General features: G+C 48.0%; 1 protein-coding gene and 1 long non-coding RNA gene across 2 annotated transcripts; one reads left to right on the top strand and one right to left on the bottom strand.

Annotated features, from left to right (window-relative positions):
* The first annotated feature begins 13,393 nt into the window (after positions 1 to 13,393).
* On the top strand, positions 13,394 to 19,178 carry CCL22 (C-C motif chemokine ligand 22). Its single transcript, XM_072825115.1, has 3 exons — positions 13,394 to 13,503; positions 14,707 to 14,830; positions 17,454 to 19,178. Exons 1-3 carry the CDS (start codon positions 13,431 to 13,433, stop codon positions 17,536 to 17,538), a joined length of 282 nt encoding a protein of 93 aa, XP_072681216.1. The 5' UTR covers positions 13,394 to 13,430; the 3' UTR covers positions 17,539 to 19,178.
* Positions 19,179 to 20,183: 1,005 nt separating this feature from the next.
* On the bottom strand, positions 20,184 to 26,696 carry LOC140633842 (uncharacterized). The gene is made up of 2 exons (XR_012031426.1): positions 26,098 to 26,696; positions 20,184 to 20,426 (listed from the first exon to the last, which is right to left on the bottom strand). It is a non-coding gene; the product is annotated as an uncharacterized lncRNA (long non-coding RNA).
* Positions 26,697 to 26,713: the final 17 nt, after the last annotated feature.

Here is a 26,713-nt window from a genome sequence, read left to right as displayed (position 1 = left end):
TGGTTACCCATGGAAAGTAATGGAGGGGAAATGGGTAAGGGTAGGGGTAAGGTAGCTGAAGCAAAAATATTTTATTTCTTAATGAAAAAAAAAGATGAATCAAAATTCAAGCTAGAACATAGCAAAATACCAACTGTTGTTAAATCTAGGTTGTGGGTCCCCAGATTTATTTTACTTTTCTGTATGTTTGAAAGGTTTTGATGTGAAAGTTTTAAAAATTAAAAAACCCAGAGGGGATGACTGTGAAGTGCAGTAATCAAGATGGTATAGTACTGGCATAAGGATGGATACGCAGATCAAAGGACTAGAACTGAGAGTTCAGAAATGAATGCACACCATTGACTTTTGACAAGGTGACAAGACAACTATCGGGGGGACAGCATAGCATTTTCTGGCCACAATGATGACACAACTACTAAAAGAATGAAGCTGGACCCCTACTTCACATCATATACAAAGATTAACTCAAAGTAGATCAAAGACTGAAATGAAGCAGTTAAAACTATAATGCTCTGAGAAGAGAACATAAGGATAAGTCTTCACACCCTTGGATCAGACAATGGTTTCTTAGAGATGGCATCTGAAGCACAAGTAACCCAAGAAACAATAGGTACATTGGATGTCATCACAATTAAAAACTTTGGTGCTCCAAAGGGTACTATCAGTAAAGTGAAGAGACAGGCCAAAGAATGGGAGAGAGTAAGGATCTATTATCAGCATACATAAAGAACAGTTACAACTCAACAACAAAAAGGCAAACAACCTAATTTACTTACTTATTTTTAAAAAGATTTGGGCAGCCCACGTGGCTTAGTGGTTTAGCGCCACCGTGAGCCCCCAGGGTGTGATCCTGGAGACCTGGATCGAGTCCCACATCGGGCTCCGTGCATGGAGCCTGCTTCTCCCTCTGCCTGTGTCTCTGCCTCTCTCTCTGTCTCTATGAATAAATAAAAACAAACAAACAAAAAAGATTTTATTTATTTATTCATGAGAGACACACAGATAGAGGCAGAGACACAGACAGAGGGAGAAGCAGGCTCCTCACAGGGAGCCCAATGTGGGACTCAATCCCAGGACCCTGGAATCATGACCTGAGCTGAAGGCAGATGCTCAACTGCTGAGCAACCCAGGATTCCAATTTACTTATTTATTAAAGATTTAATTTTTTTTTTTTTTTGAGAGAGAGAGAGAGAGCAGGAGCAAGGGGAAGGGTAGAGGGAGAGGCAGAAGCAGGTTCCTCACTGAACGTGGAGCCCGTGGTGGGGCTTGATCCTAGGGCTCTGAAATCATGACCTGAGCCAAAATCAGAGGCTTCATGGACTGAGCCACCCAGGCACTCCAACAAACAGCTCAATTTAAAAATAGGCAAAGGATGGGGCATCTGATCGACTTAGCTGGAAGAACATGCGACTCATGATCTTGGGGTTGTGAGTTTGAAACCACGTTGGGTGTGAAGATCACTTGAAAATAAGATCTTTTTTTTTTTTTTTTTTAAAAAGGGCAAAGACATGAATAGACATTCCAGAGAAGATATATAAATGGCGGATATGCACGTGATAAGATGTTCAGCAATGTTAGTCATTAAGAAAACAGAAATCAAAACCACACTGACATACCTTCACACCTTCTAGGATGGCTATAACTGACAGTCCAGATGATAATAAGGGTTGGCTTGGAAGTGGAAGAATTGGAACCTCATACACTGCCCGTGGGTATGTAAAATGGGGGAGCCTCCTTGGAAACAGTCTGACAGGTCCTCTAAAAGTTAGTCATAGGATTACTCTATGACTTGGCAATTCCACTCCTACTTACGCACCCCAAAGGGTTGAAAATATATGCTCATATAAAGAAGTGGACACGATGTTCATGGTAGCATGATTCAGAGTAGCCAAAACGTGGAAACAACCCAAACTTCCACTCATGGATGAATGGTTGAACAGAATATGAACTCTCCACAAGGAAATATCATTCAGTCATGAACGACAAGGGACTTCATGCTACCTTGCTACAGCATGGGTGACTCTTGAGAGATTAGGTGGAGAAAGAAGCCGGACACAAAATGCCATGTGTTGCATGATTCCATTTCTATGTAATGTCTGAAGAAAAACAAACTCAGAAAGTCAGAGAGTAAATTAGTGGTTGTCAGGGACTGGGGACAGGGGTGAAACGTAGGGCGAGCGCTGATGGACTCAGTGCTGCTTCTTCTTCTTCTTCTTCTTCTTCTTCTTCTTCTTCTTCTTCTTTTTAATATTTTATTTATTTATTCATGAGAGACACAGAAAGAATGAGAGGCAGAGACACAGGCAGAGGGAGAAGCAGTCTCCCTGCAGGGAGCCTGATGCGGACTTGAACCCAGGACCCCAGTATCACTACCTGAGCCAAAGGCAGACACTCAACACCAAGCCACCCAGGTGCCCCAGGCCCAGTGCTTCTTTCTGGGATGATGAAGATGTTTTGGAATGAAATGGGGAAGGTGGTTACACACCTTGTGAATATCTTTTTTTTTTTTAAGATTTTATTTATTTATTCATGAGAGACACAGAGAAAGAGAGAGGCAGAGACACAGACAGAGGGAGAAGCAGGCTCCATGCAGGGCGCCCGACATGGGACTCCATTACGGGTCTCCAGGATCATGCCCTGGGCCGAAGGCAGCACTAAACCACTGAGCCACCCAGGCTGCCCCTTTGTGAATATCTTTAAAACCACTGAATTATATACCCTTTAAAAGGATGACTTTTTAATAATATGTGAATTGTATCTTAAACACAAAACTCAAAAACTGGGATCCAATCCAGACTCCCTAGTGTGGCCTCAGCAGATGGCTTCCGGTCTCTGAGCCTTGGTTCCTCATCCAAGGCATTGGTTGACTCAGGCTGTTTCGGACTCCACAGGTGGCTTGTGACCCTCCCTGGTGCCTCTGTGCCTAATCTGACCCCAACTGCAGAGGGTGAGCGGTTAGGGTGCAGCTGGGCTCTGGTGTCAGACTTGAGCCCAAATTCAAGCCCCACCACTCGCTGGCTGTGAACTCCCTCTGTCCTTATCTGACCTTATTCTCAGTTTCCTTTGCTGAGAACTGGGGATGATGATGGTGGCCCCTTCTAAGTGTTGCTGTGGGGAGACGGTGAGATAGTGAATACAAAAGACAGGACCTAGTACCTCTGGCACTCAGTAAGTAGCAGTTGACATCATTACCGTCATCATCGTCATCATCATCATCATCATACTGGGTGTTGTGGCTAACTAGCCCCAAAGTCTTACTTCTTCCTTTTCACCCCCTCTCTCCATATCAGGATTTCCCACTTGCCTTGTAATCTGCTTGTCTGGCGCAAGTGGCAGACCTACAAAGACCTTGCCTCCTGGTGGGGCTTTTGACCAATTTTCTTTGCCCACAAGCACCCAGACATGCCAGCCCATTGCCCTCAATTAAATGTGCCCGTCTTTCCTTCCAGATCATGGGAAAACTGGGGTGCTGATCTTCATCTAGCCAAGTGGAGGGTGGCAGGATGCTTCCCCCACCCCGCGAGGCTTCAGGGTGGGGTGGGGCTCACAGCCACTCCAAAATCAGGGGCCTGGTGAGTCCCCACAGCCCCACGTGGAGCCCCCTCCTGGAACCCCCCCTCCTGCTTTTGCTGAAAAGGGGAACCTCCAAGGTGGCTGTTTGGTGCAGGGACTTTTCTCTTTGCATCTCACTGGAAGCAAAAGCCCAGACAATCTACTTCTAGGAATTTATCCACCAGATGCATTCCCCTTTTAAGTTTGTTCAAGGAAAGTTATTTCAGCATTTTTAAAAATTTAAATGAAAAAGACTGGAAAAACCCAAAATGTCCATCAATAGGGGACTGGCTATATACATTTTAGTATATCCATGCTGTGGAAAACCACACAGCCACTGGGCAGCATGCAGCCAGCCTAAATGCGTTACAAGGCACTGCTTCCAGACGCATTTCAGGTGAAAAAAAGCACAGTGCAGAACAGTATTTTCTTATTTACTATATGCCGCTTGTCCTCCCCCACCTCCCTCCCTTCCACTGCTTTCAGAGGAATGCCTTTACATATGTGCTTGCATATGCTTACATTGTTTTTGTTTTTTTTAATTTTTTTTTTTTTTTTTTTTTTTTTTATTCATGATAGGCACACAGTGAGAGAGAGAGAGGCAGAGACACAGGCAGAGGGAGAAGCAGGCTCCATGCACTGGGAGCCCGATGTGGGATTCGATCCCGGATCTCCAGGATCGCGCCCTGGGCCAAAGGCAGGCGCCAAACTGCTGCGCCACCCAGGGATCCCGCTTACATTGTTTTTGAAGGACAAACACAAAACCATTAAGCCTGTTTTTCTCAGAAAAGAAATGCTACACAGCTGGGTGGTGGTCAGAGGTGGGAGAATTATTTGTCAGGCTACTCCTTTTGCACCGCATAAATTAGAAATGTTATCTTTTTTGAATAAGTCAATCATGTGCCTGGAAAAAAGTCTCAGACCATGCAAAAGGATATTTGGTGGAAAGTTAAGTCTCCCCACCCAACCTGAACACCTACCCCCACCTACTTATTACCCCGTTCCTGCCTCTGGGGCGAGTAATGAGATCTAAACTCTGTACTTGTGTGAATACCCATTTATATGTGATTATGTGTATTTCTCTTGTGGTGAGATAAACATTAACATAAAATTTCCCATATTAACCACGTCAAGTGCAGAGCTCTGTAGCACGGGGTACATCCATGTCGTTGTGCTGCCACCACTACTACCAACCCTCTCTAACTTCTTCATCTTCCCGAACTGACACTGTGTGCTATCAAACAGCCCGGTCCTCAGTCCCCAGTACAGTCAGGTCACTTTCTGTCTCCGTGAAGGTGACAACTGCTAGGGACCTCATATAAGTGGAATCATAAAGCATTTGTCTTTTTGTGTCTGGCTTATTTCACTCAGTGTAATACCCTCAAGTGAAATAAGATTCACCCATATTGTAGAATGAGTCAGGATTTCCTTCCTTTTGGGGTGCCTGGGTGGCTCAGCGGTTGAGTGCCTGCCTTTGACTCAGGATGTGATCCTGGGGTCCTGGGATCAGTCTCGCATCAGGCTCCCTGCATGGGGCCTGCTTTTCCCTCTGCCTGTGTCTGTGTCTCTGCTTCTCTCTCTGTGTCTCTCATGAATAAATAAATAAAATCTTAAAAAAATAAAAAAGAACTTCCTTCCTTTTTAAGGCTGAATCATATTCTTTTTCTTTTTTTTTTTTTTAAGATTAATTTATCTGACAGAGAGAGCAAGAGAACACTAGTAGGGGGAGCAGCAGAGACAGGGGGAAAAGCAGGCTCCCTGCTTCTATCCGGGGGCTCTATCTGAGGACTCTGGGATCATGACCTGAGTCAAAGGCAGATGCTGAACCCACTGAGCCACCCAGGCACCCCAAGGCTGAATCATATTCCATTATATGCATGTACTATATTGTGTTTATCTGTTCAACTGTCAGTGGATGTTTGAGTTGTCTCCACCTTTACATGTTTTGTTTATTTAAGATTTTATTTATTTATTTGTATATTTGAGAGAGAGAGAGACAGAGCATGAGCAGGGAGAGAGTCAGAGGCAGAGGGAGAAGCAGACTCCTCGCTGTGCAGGGAGCCCAACGCGGGGCTTGATTCCACGACCCCAAGATCACGACCCCAGCTGAAGGCAGACACTCAACTGACTGAGACACTCAGTTGCCCCCCTTTACGTGTTTTTTAATAAACAAAAATTAATTTAAATGAAGGAAGTTTGGGGAAAAGAGGATTTGATCTGGGAGCTTTCCAGAGCAAGCTCAGAAGGATAGGAGCCATATCAACTGCCCCTAGGTGGGGAGAAAACGTCCCCGTGGGCAACCGCCGGTGATTCCCACCTTCAGTCCTGAGAGGAACTCCCCTTTCCTTTCTTTGAAAGCAGGTCTCTTGAGTCCTGTCTGGGAATTCAGGGCTCCTTGAACACCGTACCTGCCCTCTACTCCTGCTCCAGGGAGGCCAATGGGCCCTGGGGTACAGAGGCCGGCTGGCTGCAGGTGTGGCTCACCTTACCTCCAAGCCCCAGGGAAACAGGGTGATGGGGTGGCAGAGGCTGAGCCAGCAGGAAGGGATTGGGGCCTCTCTGAGTCCCAGGGGATGCAGGTGCTCTCCAGGGGGAGCCCCTGAGCCCACCCCTGGAGGGGCCTCTGCCCTGGAGGGCCCCGTGTAAGAAAACCCCGGGTTCAGATGAAGAACCACCAGACCGGTTCTTTGTCTGTCACTTGCAATCTTCCAATGACAGTTAATTTTTCACAGGATGACTTCCACATTCAAAAAGTATTTCTTCTTTTCTCCTCATGTTTTTATTATGAAATATATTTTTTAAGATTTTATTTACTTATTTATTTATTTATTTGAGAGAGAAAGAGAGAGAGAGAGCACACATGTATGCAGGGAGGGGGTTGTGGAGGAGCAGAGAGAGAAGGAAAGGGAGGGGAAAGAATCTGAAGCAGAGTCCCAGCTGAGCACAGATCCCAAGGCAGGGCTCCATCTGATGAGCCAGGGATCATGACCTGAACCAAAACCAAGAGTCAGAGACCCAACCCACTGAGCCACCCAGGTGCCCCTATTATAAAACACTTAAAATACTCAGGAATTTTGTAGTTGAATGATGGTTAGCATATCCACCACCTAGCTGCAACATTGTTGATATTTTGCTGTATTTGCTTTGTCTCTCTCTTTTCCTCTCTGGGATGTCAATATATATCTATATATCTATATATCTATATATCTATATATATATATATCTATATATATATATACAAGTATACAAGTACATAGACATACACAACCATGTATGTGCACACACACATATGCACACACATATATATGTAAGCATATAAACATGTACCTATATACATGTGCATATACAAACACACCTATATGCATGCACATGCATACATGTATCTATATGCACTTACATATACACACATCAATATATACACACACATTGATATATACACATGTACACACACACACACAAATATAGATTTCCCCTGAACATGAACTCTTCAAAAATAAGGCCATCATGGGGATGCCTGGGTGGCTCAGTGGTTAAGCATCTGCCTGAGTGTCTGCTCAGGGCATGATGCCTCTCTCTATCTTTGTCTCTCATGAATAAATAAATAAAATCTTAAAAAAAAAATAAGGTCATGATGACCTTCACCCCTAAATACTTTAGTATGCATCTCTTAAGAACAAGGACCTTCTCCTACACATTCTTAAAGTCTTTATTCCACCTAAGAAGATCACCAATAAAGTCCTAGTATTTAAATTTCCCCATTTGTCCCCAAAATGTCTTAAAAAAAAAAAAGGATTTATTTATTTATTTATGAGAGACACATACTGAGAGAGAGAGAGGCAGAGACATAGGCAGAGGGAGGCAGAGACATAGGCATAGGCTCCCTGTGAGGAGCCTGCTGTGAGACTTGATTCCAGATCCCGGGATCACAACCTGAGCTGAAGGAGGGCACCCAACCACGGAGCCACCCAGACGTCCCACCCAAAATGTCTTGTATAGTTGTTTTTCCAAAACTAGGATTCAATCAAAGGCCACATACTGCACATATCAGGCTGTTATGTCTCTTAAATCTCTTTAACCTTAAATGTCTCTATCCACTTTTTTATTTTTAATATTTATTTTATTTATTTATTAAAGCTTTTATTTATTTATTTGGGAGAGACAGAAGAGAGAGAAGCAGACTCCCCACTGAGCAGGGAGTCTGATGTGGGGCTTGGTCTGAGATCATGACCTGAGCCGAAGGCAGACACTTAACCAACTGAGTCAGCCAAGTGCCCTCCTGTCCATTTTTTTTCTAACAACACTGATGTATTTTTGATCTCAGGACAGTTGTCTTGTAGAGGATCTGGAAGGTTCCTCTTTCTGGAGATGTCTATCTTCTCATGGGATCATTCATCTTCCCCTAGCCTTTGTCTTTCTTATAAACTGGAAGTTAGGATTAGAAGCTTGATTAGATTCTGGGTAACACCTTTTTTTAAAAAAAAAAAAAGACTTTAATTTTTAATTGTTTAAAAGACTTTATTTATTTATTCATGAGCAACACAGAGAGAGGCAAAGACATAGGCAGAGGGAGAAGCAGGCTCCCTGCAGGGAGCCCAATGTGGATCTCGATCCCAGGACCTCAGGATCATGACCTGAGGCAAAGGCAGATGTTCAACCACCGAGCCACCTGGGTGCCCCAAGACTTTTAATTTTTTAGAGCAGTTTTAAGTTCACAGCAAAACTGAGAGGAAGGTACGGAGAATTTCCATATACCTTCTGGGCCATGCATGCCTAGCCTCCCGCATTATCAACATCCCCAACCAGAGTGGTCCATTTGTCACAACTGTGAACCTACATTGACACATCCTTATCACATAGTTTACATTACGGTTTACTCTTTTGGCTTTGCATTTCTATGGGTCTGGACAAAGATATGTTAATGACATGTATCCACGGAAGCAATTTCTCTACAAACACCTGCTCAGGGGCTTCTGGGTGGTGTTTAGTCTCTGCTTCTGTGTATTCTTCCAAAGTCTCTATGAGTAGGTACAAATGGGCTCCCTAGAGCCGCCGTAACCAAGTGGGCCTCAAACAACTAGAAATTTCTTGCCATCTAGTTCTGAAGGCGAGAAGTCAGTCAGAGTGTTTCCACTGCCCTAAAAGTACTCTTGCTAAAAAAAAAAAAAAAAAAAAAAAAAAGTTCTCTTGTTCTTCCTATTCATCTTTCCTTCCCCATAACCCCATCAGCAAACACTGACCTTTTTACTGTGTCCATAGTTTTGTCTTTCCCAGAATGTCATATAGTTGGATTATACAATATGCCATCTTTTCAAATTGGCTTCTTTCACTTAGTAAGATTTAAGTAGATTTAAGACAACTCCATCTCTTTTTACGGCTTGGTAACTCATTAAAACTCATTTCTTTTTAGCGCTGAGTAGTAGTTCATTGTCTGGCTATGCCACAGTTTATTTGTTCCCCAATGAAGGACATCTTGGTTACTTCTGAGCTTTGGCACTTATGACTATGACTGTAGGCTTTTGTGTGGGCATAAGTAACTTCTCTGGGTTAAATACCAAGGAGCATGATCACTGGATTCTGTGGTGAGAGTATGTTTAGGTTTTGTAAGCAACTGCCAAACTGCATTCTGGGGTGGCTGTGCCATTTTGCATCCCCACCAACAATCAATTGGAATTCCTGTTCCACATCCTCACCAGAATTTACTATTGTCAGTGTTCCAGATTCTGGCCATTCCAATGACTATGTAGTGGTACCTCATTGTTGTTTTAATTTGCATTTTCCTGATGACATATGATGCGGAACATCTTTTCATATGCTTTTTTAAAATTATTTTTATTTTTAAAAGATTTATTTATTTATTTGTTCATGTTAGACACACACACACAGAGAAAGAGAGGCAGAGACACAGGCAGAGGGAGAAGCAGGCTCCATGCCGGGAACCCGATGCAGGACTCAATCCCGGGACTCCAGGATCGAGCCCTGGGTGAAAGACAGGCGCTAAACCTAAACCGCTGAGCCACCCAGCGATCCCTCATATGCTTTTCTTTTAAAGATAGATTTATGTATGTATGTATGTAATCTTTATACCCAAGGTGGAACTTGAACTCATGACCTGGAGATTAAGAGTTGCACACTCTGGGGCACTTGGGTGGCTCAGTGGTTGAGCATCTGCCTTTGTCTCAGGTTGTGATCCCAGGGCCCTGGGATTGAGTCCTGCATCAGGCTCCCCACAGGGAGTCTGCTTCTCCCTCTGGCTTCCCCCTCTGCCTCTCTCTCTCTGCATCTTTCATTAATAAAATCTTTTAAAAAAAGTTGCACATTCCTCTGACTCACTTTTTTAATAGGTAAAATATATATAACATAAAATTTACCAATGTAGCCATTTTTGAGAGTACAATTAAGTGGCATTAAGCACATTTATGTTGCTGTGCCCCCATCACCACCATCCATCTCCAGAACTTTTCCATCTTCCGGAACTAAAATGGGGCTCGTTAAACACCAACTATTCCCTCCTCCCTCCAGCCCCTGGCAACCATCATTCTACTGTCTGTGTCTATGAATTTGACTACTAGGAACCTTATAGAAGTGGAATCATACAGTATCTGTCCTTCTGCGACTGGCTTTGTATAAGACCATTTGACACGAGGTCTTCCCAGGTGATACGGTACATCTCCATTGGGAGGCTCACGGGGATAGCAGCTGCCTCACCCTGCCTGCCAGCTTCTCCAACTCGGCCCTAGCCACCTCCTGCTCCCTCCACCCCCAGCTGCTCAGCCCTCTCGGCCTGTCAGGGCCTTTAAAAAAAAAAAAAAATATATATATATATATATATATATATATATATATTTATAAGAGATAGAGGGGTGCTTGGGTGGCTCAGAGGTTTGGCGCCTGCCTTCAGCCCAGGGCCTGATCCTGGAGTCCTGGGATTGAGTCCCACGTCAGGCTCCCTGCTGGAGCCTGCTTCTCCCTCTGCCTATGTCTCTGCCTCTCTCTCTCTCTCTCTCTCTCTTTCATGAATAAATAAATAAAATCTTTAAAAAAAAGAGAGAGAGAGAGAGAGAAGAGAGCATGAGCATGGGGAGGGGCAAAGGGAGAGAGAGAGAATCCCAAGCAGACTCTGCATTAAACACTGAGCCTGAGAAAGAAAAAAAAAAAAAAAAAAAAAACACTGAGCCTGAGGCGGGTCTCTATCTCACAACCTGTGAGTTCATGATCTGAGCCAAAATCAAGAGTCAGAGGCTCAACTGGCTGAGCAACCCAGGCGCCCCTTGCCTTGTGAAGTCCTTGGCACTTGCTCTTTCTTCCTGGCAGGCTCCTTGGTAGCTTGTGGATTTCAGCACGAATGTCACCTCCTCATAAAGGCCTTTACCGACAACCCAAAACTGCTTCCCTATTGTCACTGTCTCTTTTTCTCTGTTTGATTTTCTTCACAGCACTCACAATAGCCTGATATTACCCTGTTTGGTATTTGTCTGTCTCTCATTAGCCTCCAGGGTAAAATCTGCGCTAGCAGGGACCTGTTCACTGCCATATCCCAGATCCTGGCCCTGTACCTGGCACATGACAGGGGCTCGTATTAGTTCCCTCTTGCTGCTGTAACAAATGACCACAAACCTAGTGGCTTTGAGCAACACAGATTCACTCTCTTACAGTTAGGAAGTCAGATGTCCTAAATCAGTTTCAGTGGACTGAAATTGAGATGTCAACAGGGCTGTGTTCCTTCCGGAAGCTCCTTGCCTTTTCCAGCTTCCAGAGACTTTCTGCAGGCTCATCAACCTCCATCTTCCAGACTTCAGCTTCTGTCATTCCATCTGCTCTGAGTCTAATCCATTCTTATAATGATTCTGTGAGGACTTTGGGTTCACCCAGAAAATCCAGACAATCTCCTTATTTTACAGTCTTTAACTTTTTTAAAAAAGATTTTATATATTTATTTGACAGAGAGAGAGAGCACAAGCAGGGGGAGCAGCAGAATGAGAGGGAGAAGCAGACTTCCTGCTGAGCAGGGAGCCCAACATGGGGCTCCATCCCAGGACCCTGGGATCATGACCTGAGGCGAAGGCAGAGTCTTAACTGAATGATCCACCCAGGCACTCCTACAGTCTTTAACATAAATACATCTGCAAAGTCCTTGTTATCATGTAAGATCACATATTCACAGATTTCAGGAACTAAGATGTGGACACATTGGAGGGACTGTTATTTTGTCTACTATAGGGTTTAATAAATATTTGTTGAATGAGTGAATGGTTGGATGTGGCCCTTTGCAAATGGAGTGTCGGGTCCTGAGTTTCTAAGCTGGCTCCATCACTTACTGGCTGTGTGACCTTGGGTAAGTCCCCTTGTTATCTGAGCCTCAGATTCTCCTTCATTGGATGTGTTCTGAGCACCCACCATGTACCCACTCTTGGTAGTCACTGGGGATGCCAAGACAGATATAAGCAGATCCTTGCCTTCCAAGAGTTCAGCTTCTGGGAAGAGGTCAAGAAAGAGAAAACCTGACAGAGTCTACCCAAATCCATGTTCTAGGTCACCCTCCAGAACTTTCAAGTCCCAAGGGATGTGCTTACCTAGAAGGTGACATTTCAAATGGCACTTGGGGCACGAGTAGGAGTTTATGCGGTAGAGAAGTAGAAAGGGCACCGATCGTGAAGGACAGGTTGCAGAGCTCTTTGAGGAAGTGTGAGGAGTGAGTGTGGTGTGATCCCTTAGGGGGGAGAGACCAGTGTGGGAGGGAGTATGTCTGGGAAGGGGGCCCCAAGGGCCATAGTCAGGACCTTGAGCTCTGCCCTTGGGTCAAAGGGTCACAGAAGCATTTTGAAGCAGGAGAGAGGCCTGTGCCACTTTCAATCTGGGCCGTCCTGGTCACTGTGGCATGGACAGGGGATTGAGAGACAACATCCAAGTCCAAGGTGGAGGCAGCCTGGACTCGGCAAGAGCAATGGGGATAGAAGACAGGAGATCCAAGAGAAACATAGGAAGTAGAGGCACCTGGGTGGCTCAGTGGTTGAGCATCTGCCTTTGGCTCAGGGGGTGATCCCGGGGTCCTGGCATCGAGTCCCACATTGGGCTCCCTGCGGGCAGCCTGCTTCTCCCTCTTCCTATGTCTCTGCCTCTCTCTCTGTGTCTCTCGTGAATAAATAAATTTAAAAAAAAGAGAGAGAGAGAAACGTAGGAAGCAGAATCAGCAGGATATGGCAAGAGGTGAGGAAAAGCCTGGAGACAGTTGGGAAGGAAGAACAGGCAAGATGGAAGTGTGTGGAAGCTCTTTGCAACTGTGGAGGGGATCATGAATTGGCCTAAGTTGGGATTGTGTGAGAAGCCCTGGAAGATGCTGGTGGGAGCCAGAGAAGCCAGCCTGAAGAGTTCTTGTTTGGAAGGAAGATCCATGATGCAGATCATCAAGGCTACAGACACCTCCATTCTGGGTGAAGGTTTAGGACTGGCCAGCCCCCGTCCCCATTCACACTGCCTTATGAGCAACTTCTGAGGGAAATAGGTAGGGCTGTGAAAGCATCACCCCCATTTCCAGATGGGCAAACTGATTCCCAGAGACATCCAGTGCCGTGGTGAAGGCCCTACAGTGAGGACACACAGGTCCCTGAGAGGCCCAGCTCAAGGGGGATTTTGCAAATCTCTTGAGACTCAGAGGAAAGGACAAGTTGGGGGTCCCCTCTGAGCTGTTCCCAGCCACAGAGAATTTCCTTTTATTTGGAGGAAGCAGGAGTTCTTCTTTCATAACGTGAATGTCACCGATTCAGAGCCCACCAGTGACTAAGAGCGTCTGAGACTTGTGGGTGTACCAAGTGTTTAAATACCAAGCCTTCCTGTCATCCGGTGATTGCAGACACCTGGGCTAGGCGACCAAGAACAAGAGCATGGCCAGCCTGAAGACTCCGCTCCTGGCTGCCCTTGTCTTCCTTGTTCTGACACTTCAAGCGACTGAGGCAGGTAGGCTGGGGAGAAGAAGGACTCCCTGCAGAGGCCAGGGTCAGGCACTACGGTATCTTCCTCACGAAGCAGAGAGAGCACTGGATGGAGAGAGGATGACCCCAGTCTGCTGCTGGCTCTGGCCTAGGCACAGCTGTTTCTCTGGGCCTTGGTTTACACATCTGTGAAATGGGTAGTCTCGCAGGCTTGGAGTCCAGGATCTGTCTCTCCTGGGTTGGGGGGTTGTCGTGGGCATGGCCTGGGGTCCTCTATTACAGTGAGCTTAAGCACAGGACCCTTGGGGTGTGAGAGGGAGCCACCAAAGGGGGCCATGTGGGTTGGGAAAAGGCAGGAGCTGGGGTGAGGGATATTCCCTTGGAAAGCTGGTCCTGCTCTCCTACCACCTCATTTTTGCTCCACAACCTGCCCTCAACACTGAGTCCGTATCTTCTCTTCTCCATCGCAGCATAAATCCTCCTACCCTGTGTTGGGTCAGGAGTCAGGCAGCTAGGAACAATAATTGCTCAGTTTGGGGGTTTCCGGGGAGCTTTCCCTGCATTAAGGGCCCCACTGATTTGGTACTATCATCACCCCTCTGGTTGGAGGAGGCAAGCGGGCCTCAGAGATGTTAAGTGACTTCCCCACGGTGGCCTGGTGACTCGGCGCAGAGCAGGGCGGGCTCAAACCCAGGGCTACGCAACTGGACTCTGCTCGAGTCCTCACCCTGACTCTCCAGACTCAGGGTGTATGACTCTGGGGAAGCCCTCCCCCTCTCCGGACCTCAGCCTCCCCCACGGGCACCACGAAGCCTGGAGTAGGTGTGAGCTGAGGCCGACTTCTCCGATGGCCTGGGGACCCGTCAAGCGCGGCTGATCCAGCGGGGCTGGGGCTGGGCACCGGGCGCTACCGACAAGCTCCGGGTGCTGCCGCCGGCGCCCACCTCACCATGGAGGGTACGGCCCGTTCCTGTGCAGAGTGCCGGGTCCCACCGAGAAGCCTAGGGCTTCGTCCACTCTCAGGCCCTGTGAATCCCTCTAACCTCGAGCGGCCTCACCCAGATTGGGCCTCAGTGCTCCTCGGAGACCCCGAGAGTGAGGACTTTGAGGGCCCAGAGCTTCCCCCAACACCAAACTTCCAAATGAGAATAGAAGTGCTCGCTCAGAGGTTGGGGGCCGAGGGCGACCTGTCCGAGCCCAGAATCTTCTGAGCTCCTCGCTCCTGCAGGTCCTTATGGTGCCAACGTGGAAGACAGTATCTGCTGCCGGGACTACATCCGTCACCCTCTGCCCCTGCGTCTGCTGAAGTATTTCTACTGGACTTCAGACTCCTGCCGGAGGCCTGGCGTGGTGTGAGTATGAGCTGGGGAGACAGGGCCTTGCCTTGGAGAGCCTGCCAGGTTTGGGCCAGGAAGGCCCAGGAGCAGGTGTGGGGGCAGACCCAGGGACGGGAGGAGTGCAGCTGACCTCCATCCTGGAAACGGCTCAGCCCAGGCTTGGGTGTACCAAGCAAAAACAATCGTGTGCTCATTCAACAAATATCCTTGGGTGCCCACTGGGTGCCAGGTGGTGTGCTGCGGAGCTGAATGAGCTGGGCGCCGGCTGTCAGTACACACGGTAGAGTGCGTGTGGGCAGTGCAGAGCTGTAGAGTGGGGTGCAGGCGACCGGCAGCGTGCCCAGAACCTCTGAGTCAGCAGCAACGCTCCCACCGGAAGCATCTGGAATCCTCCCCAGCGCCCTGGGAGTTTTTCCAGGCAGCCAATTCTTACCCGACGAATATTGAGCTGACAGGGAGTGCATTCTATGGCCACGCGTGGTTCCTACTGTGCAAACTGGGGTAACCCTCACAGCCGTCCTACGTCCCACAGGGAGTGCAGAGTGCGAGGAGTGCGATCATTTGCATTTTGCAGATGGAGATACAGGTGCAGGGAGGGGAAGTGGTTTGCTCCAGCCTGGCCCGCTGGAACCAGGACTCCTGGGTCCCCGTTCAGGGCTTTCTCCTGTGGTTCTTGTTCTTCATTGCCTCTTTCCCCCCACATCTTTGCTTTCTTTTCCTTGGCCTGGAGCCTGGGCCGTTGCCTGCCACTGGCAGGGTGATGTCCTGTCCTGGGGGCAGCCCCTCCGGCTGCTGCTCCAGATCCTCCAGACTGCCACCTGCCAACCCACTCACTGGGGTGTCTGGGCCTGGGGCCTCATGGTCCCCTTTGGGTTTCCATCATCTTCTTATCTTCCTCCTCCTTACTTATCATCCATCCCTCACAGGGGTCTGTGGATGAATAACAAAGAGGACTGAAATGAGTTTGTATCATTTCAACCCTGAACCTCAGTTCTCCCATCAGTATAACAGCAGTGGTCAGCTCGCTCTATCTATCATCTATCATCTATTATCTATCTATCTATCTATCTATCTATCTATCTATCTATCTATCATTTTCAAGGATTTGACTTTTAATGAATCTCTATACCTAATGTGGGGCTCGAACTCACAACCCCGCAATCAAGAGTCTCATGCTCCTCCAGCCAAGCCTGTCTGGCACCCCTCCTTCATTTATTTTTATTTATCAAACATGTGAAGAGTGCTTGCTAAGTGCTAGGCACTGTTATAAACACTTTATAGTTATTAACTCATTTAATCCTTGAAACAACCCTATGTTGTAGGTACTGCTATGATCCCTTTTTGACAGGTGAGGAAAGGGGCAAAGGTTATGGGACCTCTTGAGCAGCACGATGTACACTAATAGTAAGTGGAGGGTGTAATGCTCGGTGTCTGGCATATAATAGATGCTCAGTAGAAGACAGCTCCTGTGATTACTAGATTTTGAGCCATTCTGGAAAAAATGTGTCTTGACAAATGGGGACTCAGAGAGGGGCTGAGTCTTGCCCAGTGTCACACAGCAGCCAGGGCAGGCTGCCTACGTGGCCAAGATCAACAGTGCTGCCTTCTTTGTTCTTTCTATTCATTGGTTGTCATGGAGTGGGGGCAGGTCAGACGGGCAAGGGGTGCCGGAGCTTCCAGGCCCCGTGGACAGGCTCTCGAGAGGCAGGAAGGGAGTTGGGCTGTGGGGATGTCTCTGACCTTGGCCAGCTTTAAGTCCGCTCCTGCCAACAATGGCTGAGACAGAGTGAGCCAGGAGCCTAGCCTGGTACTTAACACACCTTGGGCAAGGGAAGGAGTCTTAGCCCGCTTTTGCTGTGTGCACCTGGGTCAGTGCCTACCTCCCTTCTCTGTGCTTCAGGCCCCCAGGAGGCACAGTGAATCACATCTTACCACCTCTGGCACTCAGGCAAGCTGCTTTACTCCTTTGGGCCTCACTTTCTTCACCTGTGAAATGGGTAGACTAATAGGGCCTCATAGGATTTATTAAGAACATCATTGTTAAAAGTTTGGGCCAGCTCCTGGTGCCGTTACAGAGCACTACTCGCTGTTGTGCACTGTTCTGAGCACTTCAGTTTATCTTAACTCATCTAACCTTCATTCAAATCCTATGAGGTTGGACCCAAGTTATCATCCCCATTTTATGAATGAGAAACGAACAGACTTGCCAGTGACAGACAAGCTAGGATTCTAACCTAGATAGGTTGACTCCAAAATTCACACTCTTGGCTACTACCCAATATTCTCTCTCCCAAGGCAATGTCAGCAATGGTTATGAGACTCCTGGGCATTTTATTCCCTGGCCTGACCTGGCACTCAAGCCTGGGGCTGAGGAACTGAGAGTCCAGGAAGTTTAGCTGCTCTTTCTCCCCTCTCCTCCCCTGAAGAACAGTGGTTGCAAACAGCAGGGGCCTCATGAATGTTGAACCACTCTATATAGCAGGTACTCCTACACAGGGCAAGTGCCTCATAAATGCTAAGCCACTGTATAGTGGGCGTCTCTGCATACAGTAAGTGACTCATAAATGCTAAGCTTCCAGAGAAGGGCTGTGGCATCCTTGCTGCATGTTAACACTCCCTAATTCCTTCCTCCTTCCAGCTTCCTAACTGTCAAGGATCGGGAGATCTGTGCTGACCCCAGAGTGCCCTGGGTGAAGAAGCTTCTCCAGAAGCTGGACCCATGAGGAAGGGCCCTGCCCTGAAGACCATGGCCTTGGCTCCACCAGGAAGGCTCGGAGAGCCCTGTCTCCCGGCCATTACAGCTGCCCTGCAACACAAGCCTATGCCAACAAATCTCTCTGCCATCTTTTGTCTCTGTCCCTGAAGTTGTCACCCTCAGACGAGCTTCCACACTGTCAATTGTCTCCCTCCAACCCGTCTTCTGCCCCGCCGTAGCCAGAGAGGCCACAATCCTGGTCAGTCACCCCCTGACTCAAAACCCTCCAATGGCTCCCCATTGCCCCAAGCTGAGGTGAAAGCTCCGGAGCCTGCACCCTAGTCTCCAGCCCTGCCTTACTTCCCTTCACACATGTTGGACTCCAGCTCCCTGTTCTCCAAACCCAGGCCAAACATTTCCACTTCCAGGTCTTTTTCCAGGCTCCTCTGATGCCCGGAATGTCTCCCTGTCACCTGCACATGTCCAACCCTCCAGGCCCTCCAAGGTATCGTGCATCCCAGGTAGCCAGCCATTGAGCTTTATTTTTCAGATGTCCCCTCACCCTCTGCTCCCACTTAACAGCCCTGATCACAGTCTGTCCAGAACTCTCAGAACTTGGAGGCCTGTTATCCAGCCCCATTGGTTGGACTAAGGTCCCGTGCCTGAGTTACTTTGTCTCCTGGCCTCTAACACAGAGTACAGAGCACAGGGGCTGGCTCAGAATCAGGGCTCAACGGATGGCTACAGACTGAATCAATAAAAGCAATGTTCCTCTCCCACCCCCACCCACCAAAACCCTCACCCATCATTATGGAGACTCGAGTTCATCTAGAAAGCAGCCTGCTGAGTCAACTGTGAAGCCAGATTCACCTTTCTTCCCCATTTTATTTATGCATTGGATCTCTTTACTCTTCTCGTTTCCCTCTGGTCTTGACGACTCCTTCAACCTCCAACACCCAGGCCTGACCTCTTCAGAGTCCCCCACTTTTCCTTTCTCCTTTCCCAAATAACCAGTAACCGAATTTTTACTACGGTGTAAATGACTACCCTTGGCTTGATATTAACAGGCTCTAGCTGTATTTCTATAGGAAAAGAGGGCAAATGCTTAAGAGGCCAAGTGGTTGAATGGAAGAATTTTAGGAACTATGTGGGAGGGGGACAAGGTGGAAATTTTCTGGCCCTGGGACTGTGCAGGGCATAGTTAAGTGAAAGAGCCTTAGGTGGAGATTGTTCTCAGGTGGCAGGGGTCAGCATAAGGACTAGGATTGAGGATTATCTGCACTTTCTTGGGGACAATAGATTCACCAGGCAAAAGAAATAGGCTTTATATGTGCTTGTTTCTTACCGAGGAAGCTTGGGGCAGTTCAGCAGGGTGGTTATCGCTGTGTGTTCTGAGAAGATCATTGAACCTCTCTGAGCCTCACTTGAGAATGAGAATACCCATTTTATGGGGTTGCTGTGGGGCTCAGGTCCAAGACATGGGGAATAAAACTTAGTGTCTTCCCTGGAGCCCAGGATCATCTGCCCAACATGGACACTGCAAGTGTTAACCTGCTCGCTGCCCATGCACAGGGCCCTCAAGCATCTTGGGATCTCCACCACCACCACTGCTCCTGTCCTGCCCTTCTCTCTCAGGCCTCCTGAAATAATAAATCCTCTACAACCATATCTGTTTAGTTTCGTGGCATATGCTGTCCTGGTATGGGGCAGGGGACGCCTTTCCCCCCACTGCACATCCCAATGGGGAAGCCCTTAACATTACTGACATGGGAGCTGGCCTGCCCAAGGTCACCCTGGGAGGTGGTGGGGAGACAGGGTGAGACATGAGGACCTGGGGAATAGCTGTGTGGGTGCCAAACCCCAGATATTTGTACATCAGTTCTGGCCCCTGACAAACCTCTTGTCAGGAGGACCTGATGAAATCACTCATTCAGTCCTCTAGAGTTTTAGGCAGAATGTTCACTCCTCCATTCAGTGATTCAACAACCAAGCCTCAACCTTTCCCCTTTTAAGTGTCAACACAGAGGAGGAGGAGGAGGGCGTATTAGTCAGGAAAGGCTGCTTCCTGCAGCAAACAACTCCAAAATCTGTGGTTTAATTCCACACAAGCTTTTTCTTCTCAAGTGACATCTGATCCTGGTCTGTGGTCATTCAGGGACCCAGTCTCCTTCCTTCTCATGGCCTCACTGTCCCCCAGGGCCTGGACTCCTCTCCATCATCCTGCACATGGGGAAAGAGAATGGAGCCAGGGGGATCCCTGGGTGGCTCAGCGGTTTAGCGCCGCCTTCAGCCCAGGGTGTGATCCTGGAGACCCGGGATCGAGTCCCACGTCAGGCTCCCTGCATGGAGCCTGCTTCTCCCTCTGCCTGTGTCTCTGCCTCTCATGAATAAATAAATAAAATCTTAAAAAAAAAAAACAGAATGGAGCTAGGCCAGGAAGTGGGGCTCCTGGCTTCGGTCCGCCTGCCGTTGGCAGAACTCAGTCACATGGCCACCCTGACCACAGGGGATGCCGGGAAGTACAGCCAAGCTGTGTGTCTGGGAGAAAGAGGGAGTGGGTATGGAGAGCATCTAGTTCATGTGGTGCGAACTTCTCTGGACTCTCAAATGGGCCCGCTTTCCTAGCGTTCTAGACATAGTTCATTCTGTCAAAACAACAAAAAAGGACTCCTCTGTCCTTGGGACATCTTTATTATGCCAGTTTAAATATCGCTCCATAGACATCTTGGCACAAGTGACCTTTGCTCCTGTTCAGATCTGGCTCTCACAGTGGGATTTCCAGGGCAATAGCTTCAGACACCAAGAGGCAGGAAGAAGTATCGAGAAGGGCATATGTCGTGGATTCAGTCACAGAACTCTCACTGACTGGGTGTCTGGAGCAAGTTGCTTGGTGTCTATGAGCCTCAATTTCTCCCTCTGTGAACAGAGAGCAATAAAAGCAGATATCAGTGTATGAGGTAGTGAGAATCCAGTGAGATAAGAAGGTACAGACAGCCTAATAACAAAAGGGGCAAAGGCTTGAATATATATTTCTCCAAAGAAGATATTCAAATGGTCAACAAGCACATGCAAAGATGCCCAACATCACTAATCACCAGGAAAATGCAAATCAAAACCACAATGTGATACCATTTCTCAACCATCAGGAAGATTGTTATAAAAAAGACAACAGGGCACCTGGGTGGCTCAGTAGGTTAAGGGTCTGCGTTTGGCTCAGGTCATAGTCCTGCATTGGGCTCCTTGCATGGCAGGGAGCCTGCTTCTCTCTCTGCCTCTGCCTGCCATTCCCCCTTCTTGCGCTCTCTCTTTCTGTCAAATAAATAAATAAAAATAAAATCTTAAAAAAAAAAAGACAAACAATGGAGCATGACTCTTGATCTTAGCTGTAAGTTCAAGTCCCATGTGAGGTGTAGAGATTACTTAAAAATAAAATCTTAAAAAAAGAAAAGATGAACAAGATTAGTGAGCGTGTGGAGAAATTGAAACCCCTGTGCATCGTTGGTGAGAGTATAAAATGGAGCAGTCACTGTGGAAAATAGTATGGTGGTTCCTCAAAAAATTAAATGTGGAATTACCGTATGATCCAGGCATCTTACTACTGGGGATATATGCAAAAGAATTGAAAGCAGGGACTTGAAGAGATATTTGTACATTTGTGTTCATAGCCGCATTCCCCACAATAACCAAAAGGCGGAAACAACCCAAATGTCTGGTGAATGGAGAAGCAAAACATGGAATACCCACACAATGGAATATTATTCAGCCATAAAAAGGAAGGAAATGCTGACACCTGCTACAACCTGGATGAACCTTGAGGACATTATGATAAATGAAATAAGCCAGTCACAGACAAATACTGTAGGATTCCTACAGTAGTGAAACTTATAGAGACAGAGTAGACTGGTGTCTTCCAGGGGTTAGGATGGGAGGAGGAAGAGGGAGTTATTGTTTGATGGGTCCCATGTTTCAGTTTTGCAAGATAATAAAGTTCTAAAAATGGATGGTGGTGATGGTTGCATGATGCTGTGAATGTACTTAATGTCACTGAACTGAACAGTTGGAAATGGTTAAAAAGGTATATTTGAGGATATGGATATTTCATCACAGTATAAAAGAAGGTGTGGCCAGGCAGGTGCACAAACAGGGGAAGGGCCAAGTGCCTGTGAGCAGCTCTTTTTATAGACTAAAAGAAGTGGGGTGAGATGAGGAAGAAGAAGGCAGCACTGTTCCCCAGGGGCCCTGGAGGTGGCTACCTCACTGGCCACCCTGTCCCTCCTACCATACTGGGGTCTCACAGGAGTGCCCCTGGCTCCCCGCCCTGCTCCCTACAACAGTTTCCGTTCTGCTTTGGGGCCCAGGGGAGTTCCTGCTCCCTGGGGCACCGAGGGAGGCTTGAAGATGGCCCCAGGAAGGCATGGGCAGGGATGCCCTGACCCCTCCTCTCCACCAATCCCCAAGGAAACCCTTTCTCTTGCTGCCCCGTGCTGTTCTGATTGTTGCTCTAGTTATTCCTCAGCTCAGAACCTCCCCAGCTCCCCTCTGCTCCCATACAGGACTCTCATTCTTCACTCTAGTTTCCACGCATCCAACGGCAGCCTCCCTGCCCACTTCTTCCTCAAAGCCAGAGGCCTCAGACCAGTCCCCAATTCCCTCTTTACCTTGGTTAGGTTTTTCCCTTTGCCTGGAACAATATATCAAAATCTGCCCATCTGCACAGGGCAGGTTACTTACAAATCATAGAGGTGTTAACATTTCTCCAGCAAGAGAGGTAGGGTTGGCTGCCCATCAACACACCACGAACAGCACAACAACCTGTCTGCCATGCAAGGTGAAGTACAGAATATTACTCGCACCAGATTCTTGCCAAGAATATGTAGCCAGGATTTAATCAAGTCTGTGGATCTAAGTCTGGTTTATAGGAAGAGCATGGGTTCAGAGAATGAATTATATGGCATCACAAGGAAACCACTTAGATAAATTAAGAATGGACAGTGGCAACAGTCTTGAAACTCTTCAGAAAGGCAATGCCATGAGAAATGAGCAGGAGGTCTGTTGTAGACTGAAAGGAAATGTCATCTGCGAGGCATAAACCTAGATAAGATCCTGGTTCAAAAAATAAAAGTAAGAGAAAAGGAGGGAAAGAAAGGAAGGAGGAAGAGACAGAGAAAGAATGAAAGAAGGATGGTGAACCTATAAAATACATCTTGGGGACAATGGAGAAATTTGATTATTAACTGAATATTACACAACATATAGGAGTGATTCTTAATTTTGTTAGTATACATGTATTTTAAGGATTTTATTTATTTATTCATGAGAGACACAGCAAAAGAGGCAGAGGGAGAAACAGGCTCCATGCAGGGAGCCCGACGTGGGACTTGATCTCAAGACCCTGGGATCACGCCCTGAGCCAAAGGCAGACGCTCAACCATCGAGCCACCCAGGTACCCCAATTTTGTTAGTCTATTTATGTAAGACAGTGTGTCTTTATTTTTTTAAAGATCTTATTTATTCATGAGAGACACACAGAGAGAGGCAGAGACACAGGCAGAGGGAGAAGCAGGCTCCCTGTGGGGAGCTCAGCGCGGGACTCGATCCCAGGACCCTGGGACCATGCCCTGAGTCAAAGGCAGCCGCTCAACCACTGTGCCACCCAGGTGCCCCGACAGTGTATCTTTAGATTATGAAGATGCATGCTGAAGGCTTTAGGGGCGATTTGCTTTGAAATGGCTTGGCAAAAACAAAAACAAAAACAAAAAACAGAACAAAGCAAATAGGGGAAAATACTAATCATTGAATTTAAGTGCCAGAGAAAGGAAAGGTCTTTGCTCCATTCCATTCATTCATTCTAATAATTAGAATTATTGTTTATAATTTTTTAAAGTTTATTTTAATTTTTTAAAAGATTTTATTTTATTATTATTTATTTATTTATTTATTTATTTATTTATTTATTTATTTATTCATAAGAGACACAGAGAGAGAGAGAGGCAGAGATACAGGCAGAGGGAGAAGCAGGCTCCATGCGGGGAGCCTGATGTGGGACTCGATCCCGGGACTCCAGGATCACACCCTAGGCTGAAGGCGGCGCTAAACCGCTAGCCACCCTGGCTGCCCTATTTTAATTTTTTAGGTTTTTTTTTTTTTTTTTTTTTTTTGAGAGAGGGCACGTGCATGAGCAGGGAGGCGGGAGGGGCAGAGTTGGGGGGGGGGAGAGAGAGAGAGAGAGAGAGAGAGAGAGAGAGAGAATCTCAAGTAGGTTCCACACCCAGCACAGAGCCCGACATGGGTTTTGATCCCAGGACCATGGGTTTTGAGATCATGACCTGAGCCCAAATCAAGAGTGGGATGCTTCAGCAACTGAACCACCCAATTGCCTCTGTTTGGAATTTCTGAAATAATAGCGTAAAAGAAAGAAAGCAAAATTCTGCCCATCTTCTGATCAAAACATCATCTTTCACTCCTGGTTACCTTGATTTCTGGACAAGAATAAAGGCCTCTGTCCCTCTTCTAGACCCACAGCCTTCGAGTCTCTGGTAGGACTGCTCTCTCCTGTTGAGCTGGAGCTCCTTGGAGCAAGAACCCGTTGTATTTGCCATTGAGTCTCCAGTCTCAACCATGGTGCCAGGCACATACCAGGGCTTAACAGCAAACACTAAGGGGTTCTGCATGCCAGGCACTGTGAAAGTCATCAGTTTTATGGACCCTCCCCCCAAGTGAATGAGTGGATGAAGTGGCTATTAGCATCCCATTCTACAGATGGGGAAGCTGAGGCTCAGAGAGGTTAAGTGACTTGCCAAAGGTGATCCTTCTCCTAAGTGGTGGAGTCACATTTGGCTCTAGGCCTTGGCTGACCCGAAAGCCAAGTTACTGTGTCCAAAATGAATCATCTAAACTCAGTCCTTAACACCTTGATAAGCTAGGTGGGGCTGACCACTCCAACTTTGTGGGGGGAGGAGGTGGGCCAGAAGGGGGTAGGGGATGTCCCCAAGGGCTGAACAAGGAAGAGCACAGTTGTACTTTACGTTTTGACACCATATGGGCATAAACTCACTTAGTTCTCAACTGTCTTCATGGTGGGGATGAAGGGAGGTGGTGTAGCCTTGTGGTCATGAGCTCAGACTCCAAGGCCAATGGGCTGGGGCAAAACCAGGTTCCCCCGCTTGTTGGCTGGTGATCCTCAGAAAATTACTTACTTCATGCATTCCTTAGTTTCCTCATCCATAAAATGGACCGTGATAGTGGTGTTTTGGTTACAGGTCGGGTCTCGGTGGCCTCAGTTAATCATACAAAGTGCTTAAAACAGAGCCTGTCTCAGAGTGTGAACTCAGACAGGTAGGGAAGCTGCCCAAGATCACAAAGGAGTGCCAGAGCCAGGACCATCTGATTCCAAAACCTTTGCTTTCTAAAGATTTCTTTGGAACAAAGTCTGGGGCCAGGGGAGCAAGGGTTTTAACCCTCCAAATCCCTGGCCCAGCCTGGCTATTGTCGTTTATGAGGGTGGGGCTTCCCAGGACTTGCCCCTGGCCTCTTTCACCTTCTCTTCCCTTCACCCCTCCCTTTCCGCAGCCCTTTCCTTACTCCCTCTCTTCTTTCTCTCCTTCCCTCTTGCCCTCTTCTTCATCAGCTCCTACCTCCATGGGCAGAGCAGAAAGAACCTTGGACTTCAGTTCTTATCACATCCTGTCCCTCCCTGGACTTCAGTTTTCCCAGCTATAAGATGAGGGGCTGGGGACCCCTGGGGGGCTCAGTGGGTGAGAGTCGGCCTTTGGCTCAGGTCATGATCCCCAGGGTCCTGGGGTCAAGTCCTGCATCAGGCTCCCTGTGTGGAGCCTGCTTCTCCCTCTGCCTGTGTCTCTGCCTCTCTCTCTGCGTCTCTGATGAATAAATAAATAAATTCTTAAAAAAAAAAAAAAAAAAAGACCAGGAACTGGACAATAGAAATGTGAAGGTCCCTTGCTTTATATCTTCATGGGCTGGGACAGATTCTCGGAGACTGAGGGCAATTGGCCCATGCCACCAGTGCTCCTCTCCATTGAGAAGGAGTGTCCAGCCCCTCACCTGCACACCCCAGCAGTCTTACTGTGCTGGGTGAGAGAGTGGACCTCTGGCCTTAGGAGCTGAGACCTTTCTGCCCAGCCCAGACTAAACCAATTGGTTCCATAGCCCGGGGCAGTGGCTCACAGACACATTGGTTTCCGGCTGGCTGGTAGCCAGAGACACCTAGATGGGAGTGGTGGGTTCATGGTTAACTCCTGGCACCAGGCTGGGCTAGGCGACTGCTAGACTCTTGGAGTCTCAGGCATTGTGGCCATTGTCTTCACGGAAGGCTGCCATTAAAGCAGACTGTGCTGTAGCGACACCTGCAAGCATTTCCACCTGTCTGGTGGGCGCAGGCTGGTCCTGCCTGGTCCTGCTGGCCCACCGGTAATGGAGAAAAGCTGAGAAGTCAGAGCTGTGAAGCTCCCTCCCCAGTGGGTGAGCCCACTTCTCTCCTGTGCAGAGGGAGGACTGGGGCCCCCAAGAGAGGCAGGACTTCCCCAGGGCCCCTGTGGAGTCAAGGACAAGTCGAGAGGCACCAAGTTACCCGGAAGAGGCCAGCAGCCACGACATTCCTTGCAGGGGCCAGAGCCGAGGATGGCAGTGGGTGTGCAGGAGGAAAGGAGAGGTAGAGGAGCTGGAGGCAGGGGCGCCTGGGCTCTTTTCTGCATCATAAACTGTTACCCGCCCCTGGGTGCATCTAGTCAGTCTGTCCCCTAAACCTAGTGCTCTGAATGACCTGAGATGACCCCACCCCCTCTCTGGGCCTCAGTGTCCCTATCTGTCGCTGTGAAATTGGGCTGGATCATTCTTTCAGCAAACATTGACTGGACTTGAGCCCTCACTGTTTGGCAGGCTCCATGCTGAGCTCGGGGATACACTGGTGAATGAGGCCCCCCAGGACCTGGGGCTTCAAGGGGGAAAGGCTGGGGGTCCTTCATGATGTGGGAGAGATACCTCTCCCAGGCCCTAGGGCCCCGAGTCCCTCCTGGCTTGCTGGCAGCCACACTCTCTACCCTGTGCTGCCCACTTAGGGCTGGGCCAGGTGCCAGCTCGGGGGTAGGTAGCGGGGGCACAGGCCGGAGAGAAGGGGGGTGAAGGCCTGGGGCTGGGCCCAGCCGCCCCGCCCCCGCCCGGCCCGCCGCCGGTTCCTTGGCAACATC

Source organism: Canis lupus, chromosome 5 (genome assembly GCF_048164855.1).
Source record: "Canis lupus baileyi chromosome 5, mCanLup2.hap1, whole genome shotgun sequence".
Classification (NCBI taxonomy): domain Eukaryota; kingdom Metazoa; phylum Chordata; class Mammalia; order Carnivora; family Canidae; genus Canis; species Canis lupus.
Note: the sequence above shows the minus strand (reverse complement) of the source record. Positions and strands in the feature narration are given on the sequence as shown.

Bases quoted from the DNA above. Each gene is read 5' to 3' on its own strand.
- CCL22 (XM_072825115.1), top strand. From the start codon at position 13,431: ATGGCCAGCCTGAAGACTCCGCTCCTGGCTGCCCTTGTCTTCCTTGTT. The intron at 13,504-14,706 runs GTAGGCTGGGGA...TCGCTCCTGCAG, and splicing joins ACTTCAAGCGACTGAGGCAG to GTCCTTATGGTGCCAACGTG. The intron at 14,831-17,453 runs GTGAGTATGAGC...TCCTCCTTCCAG, and splicing joins TGCCGGAGGCCTGGCGTGGT to CTTCCTAACTGTCAAGGATC.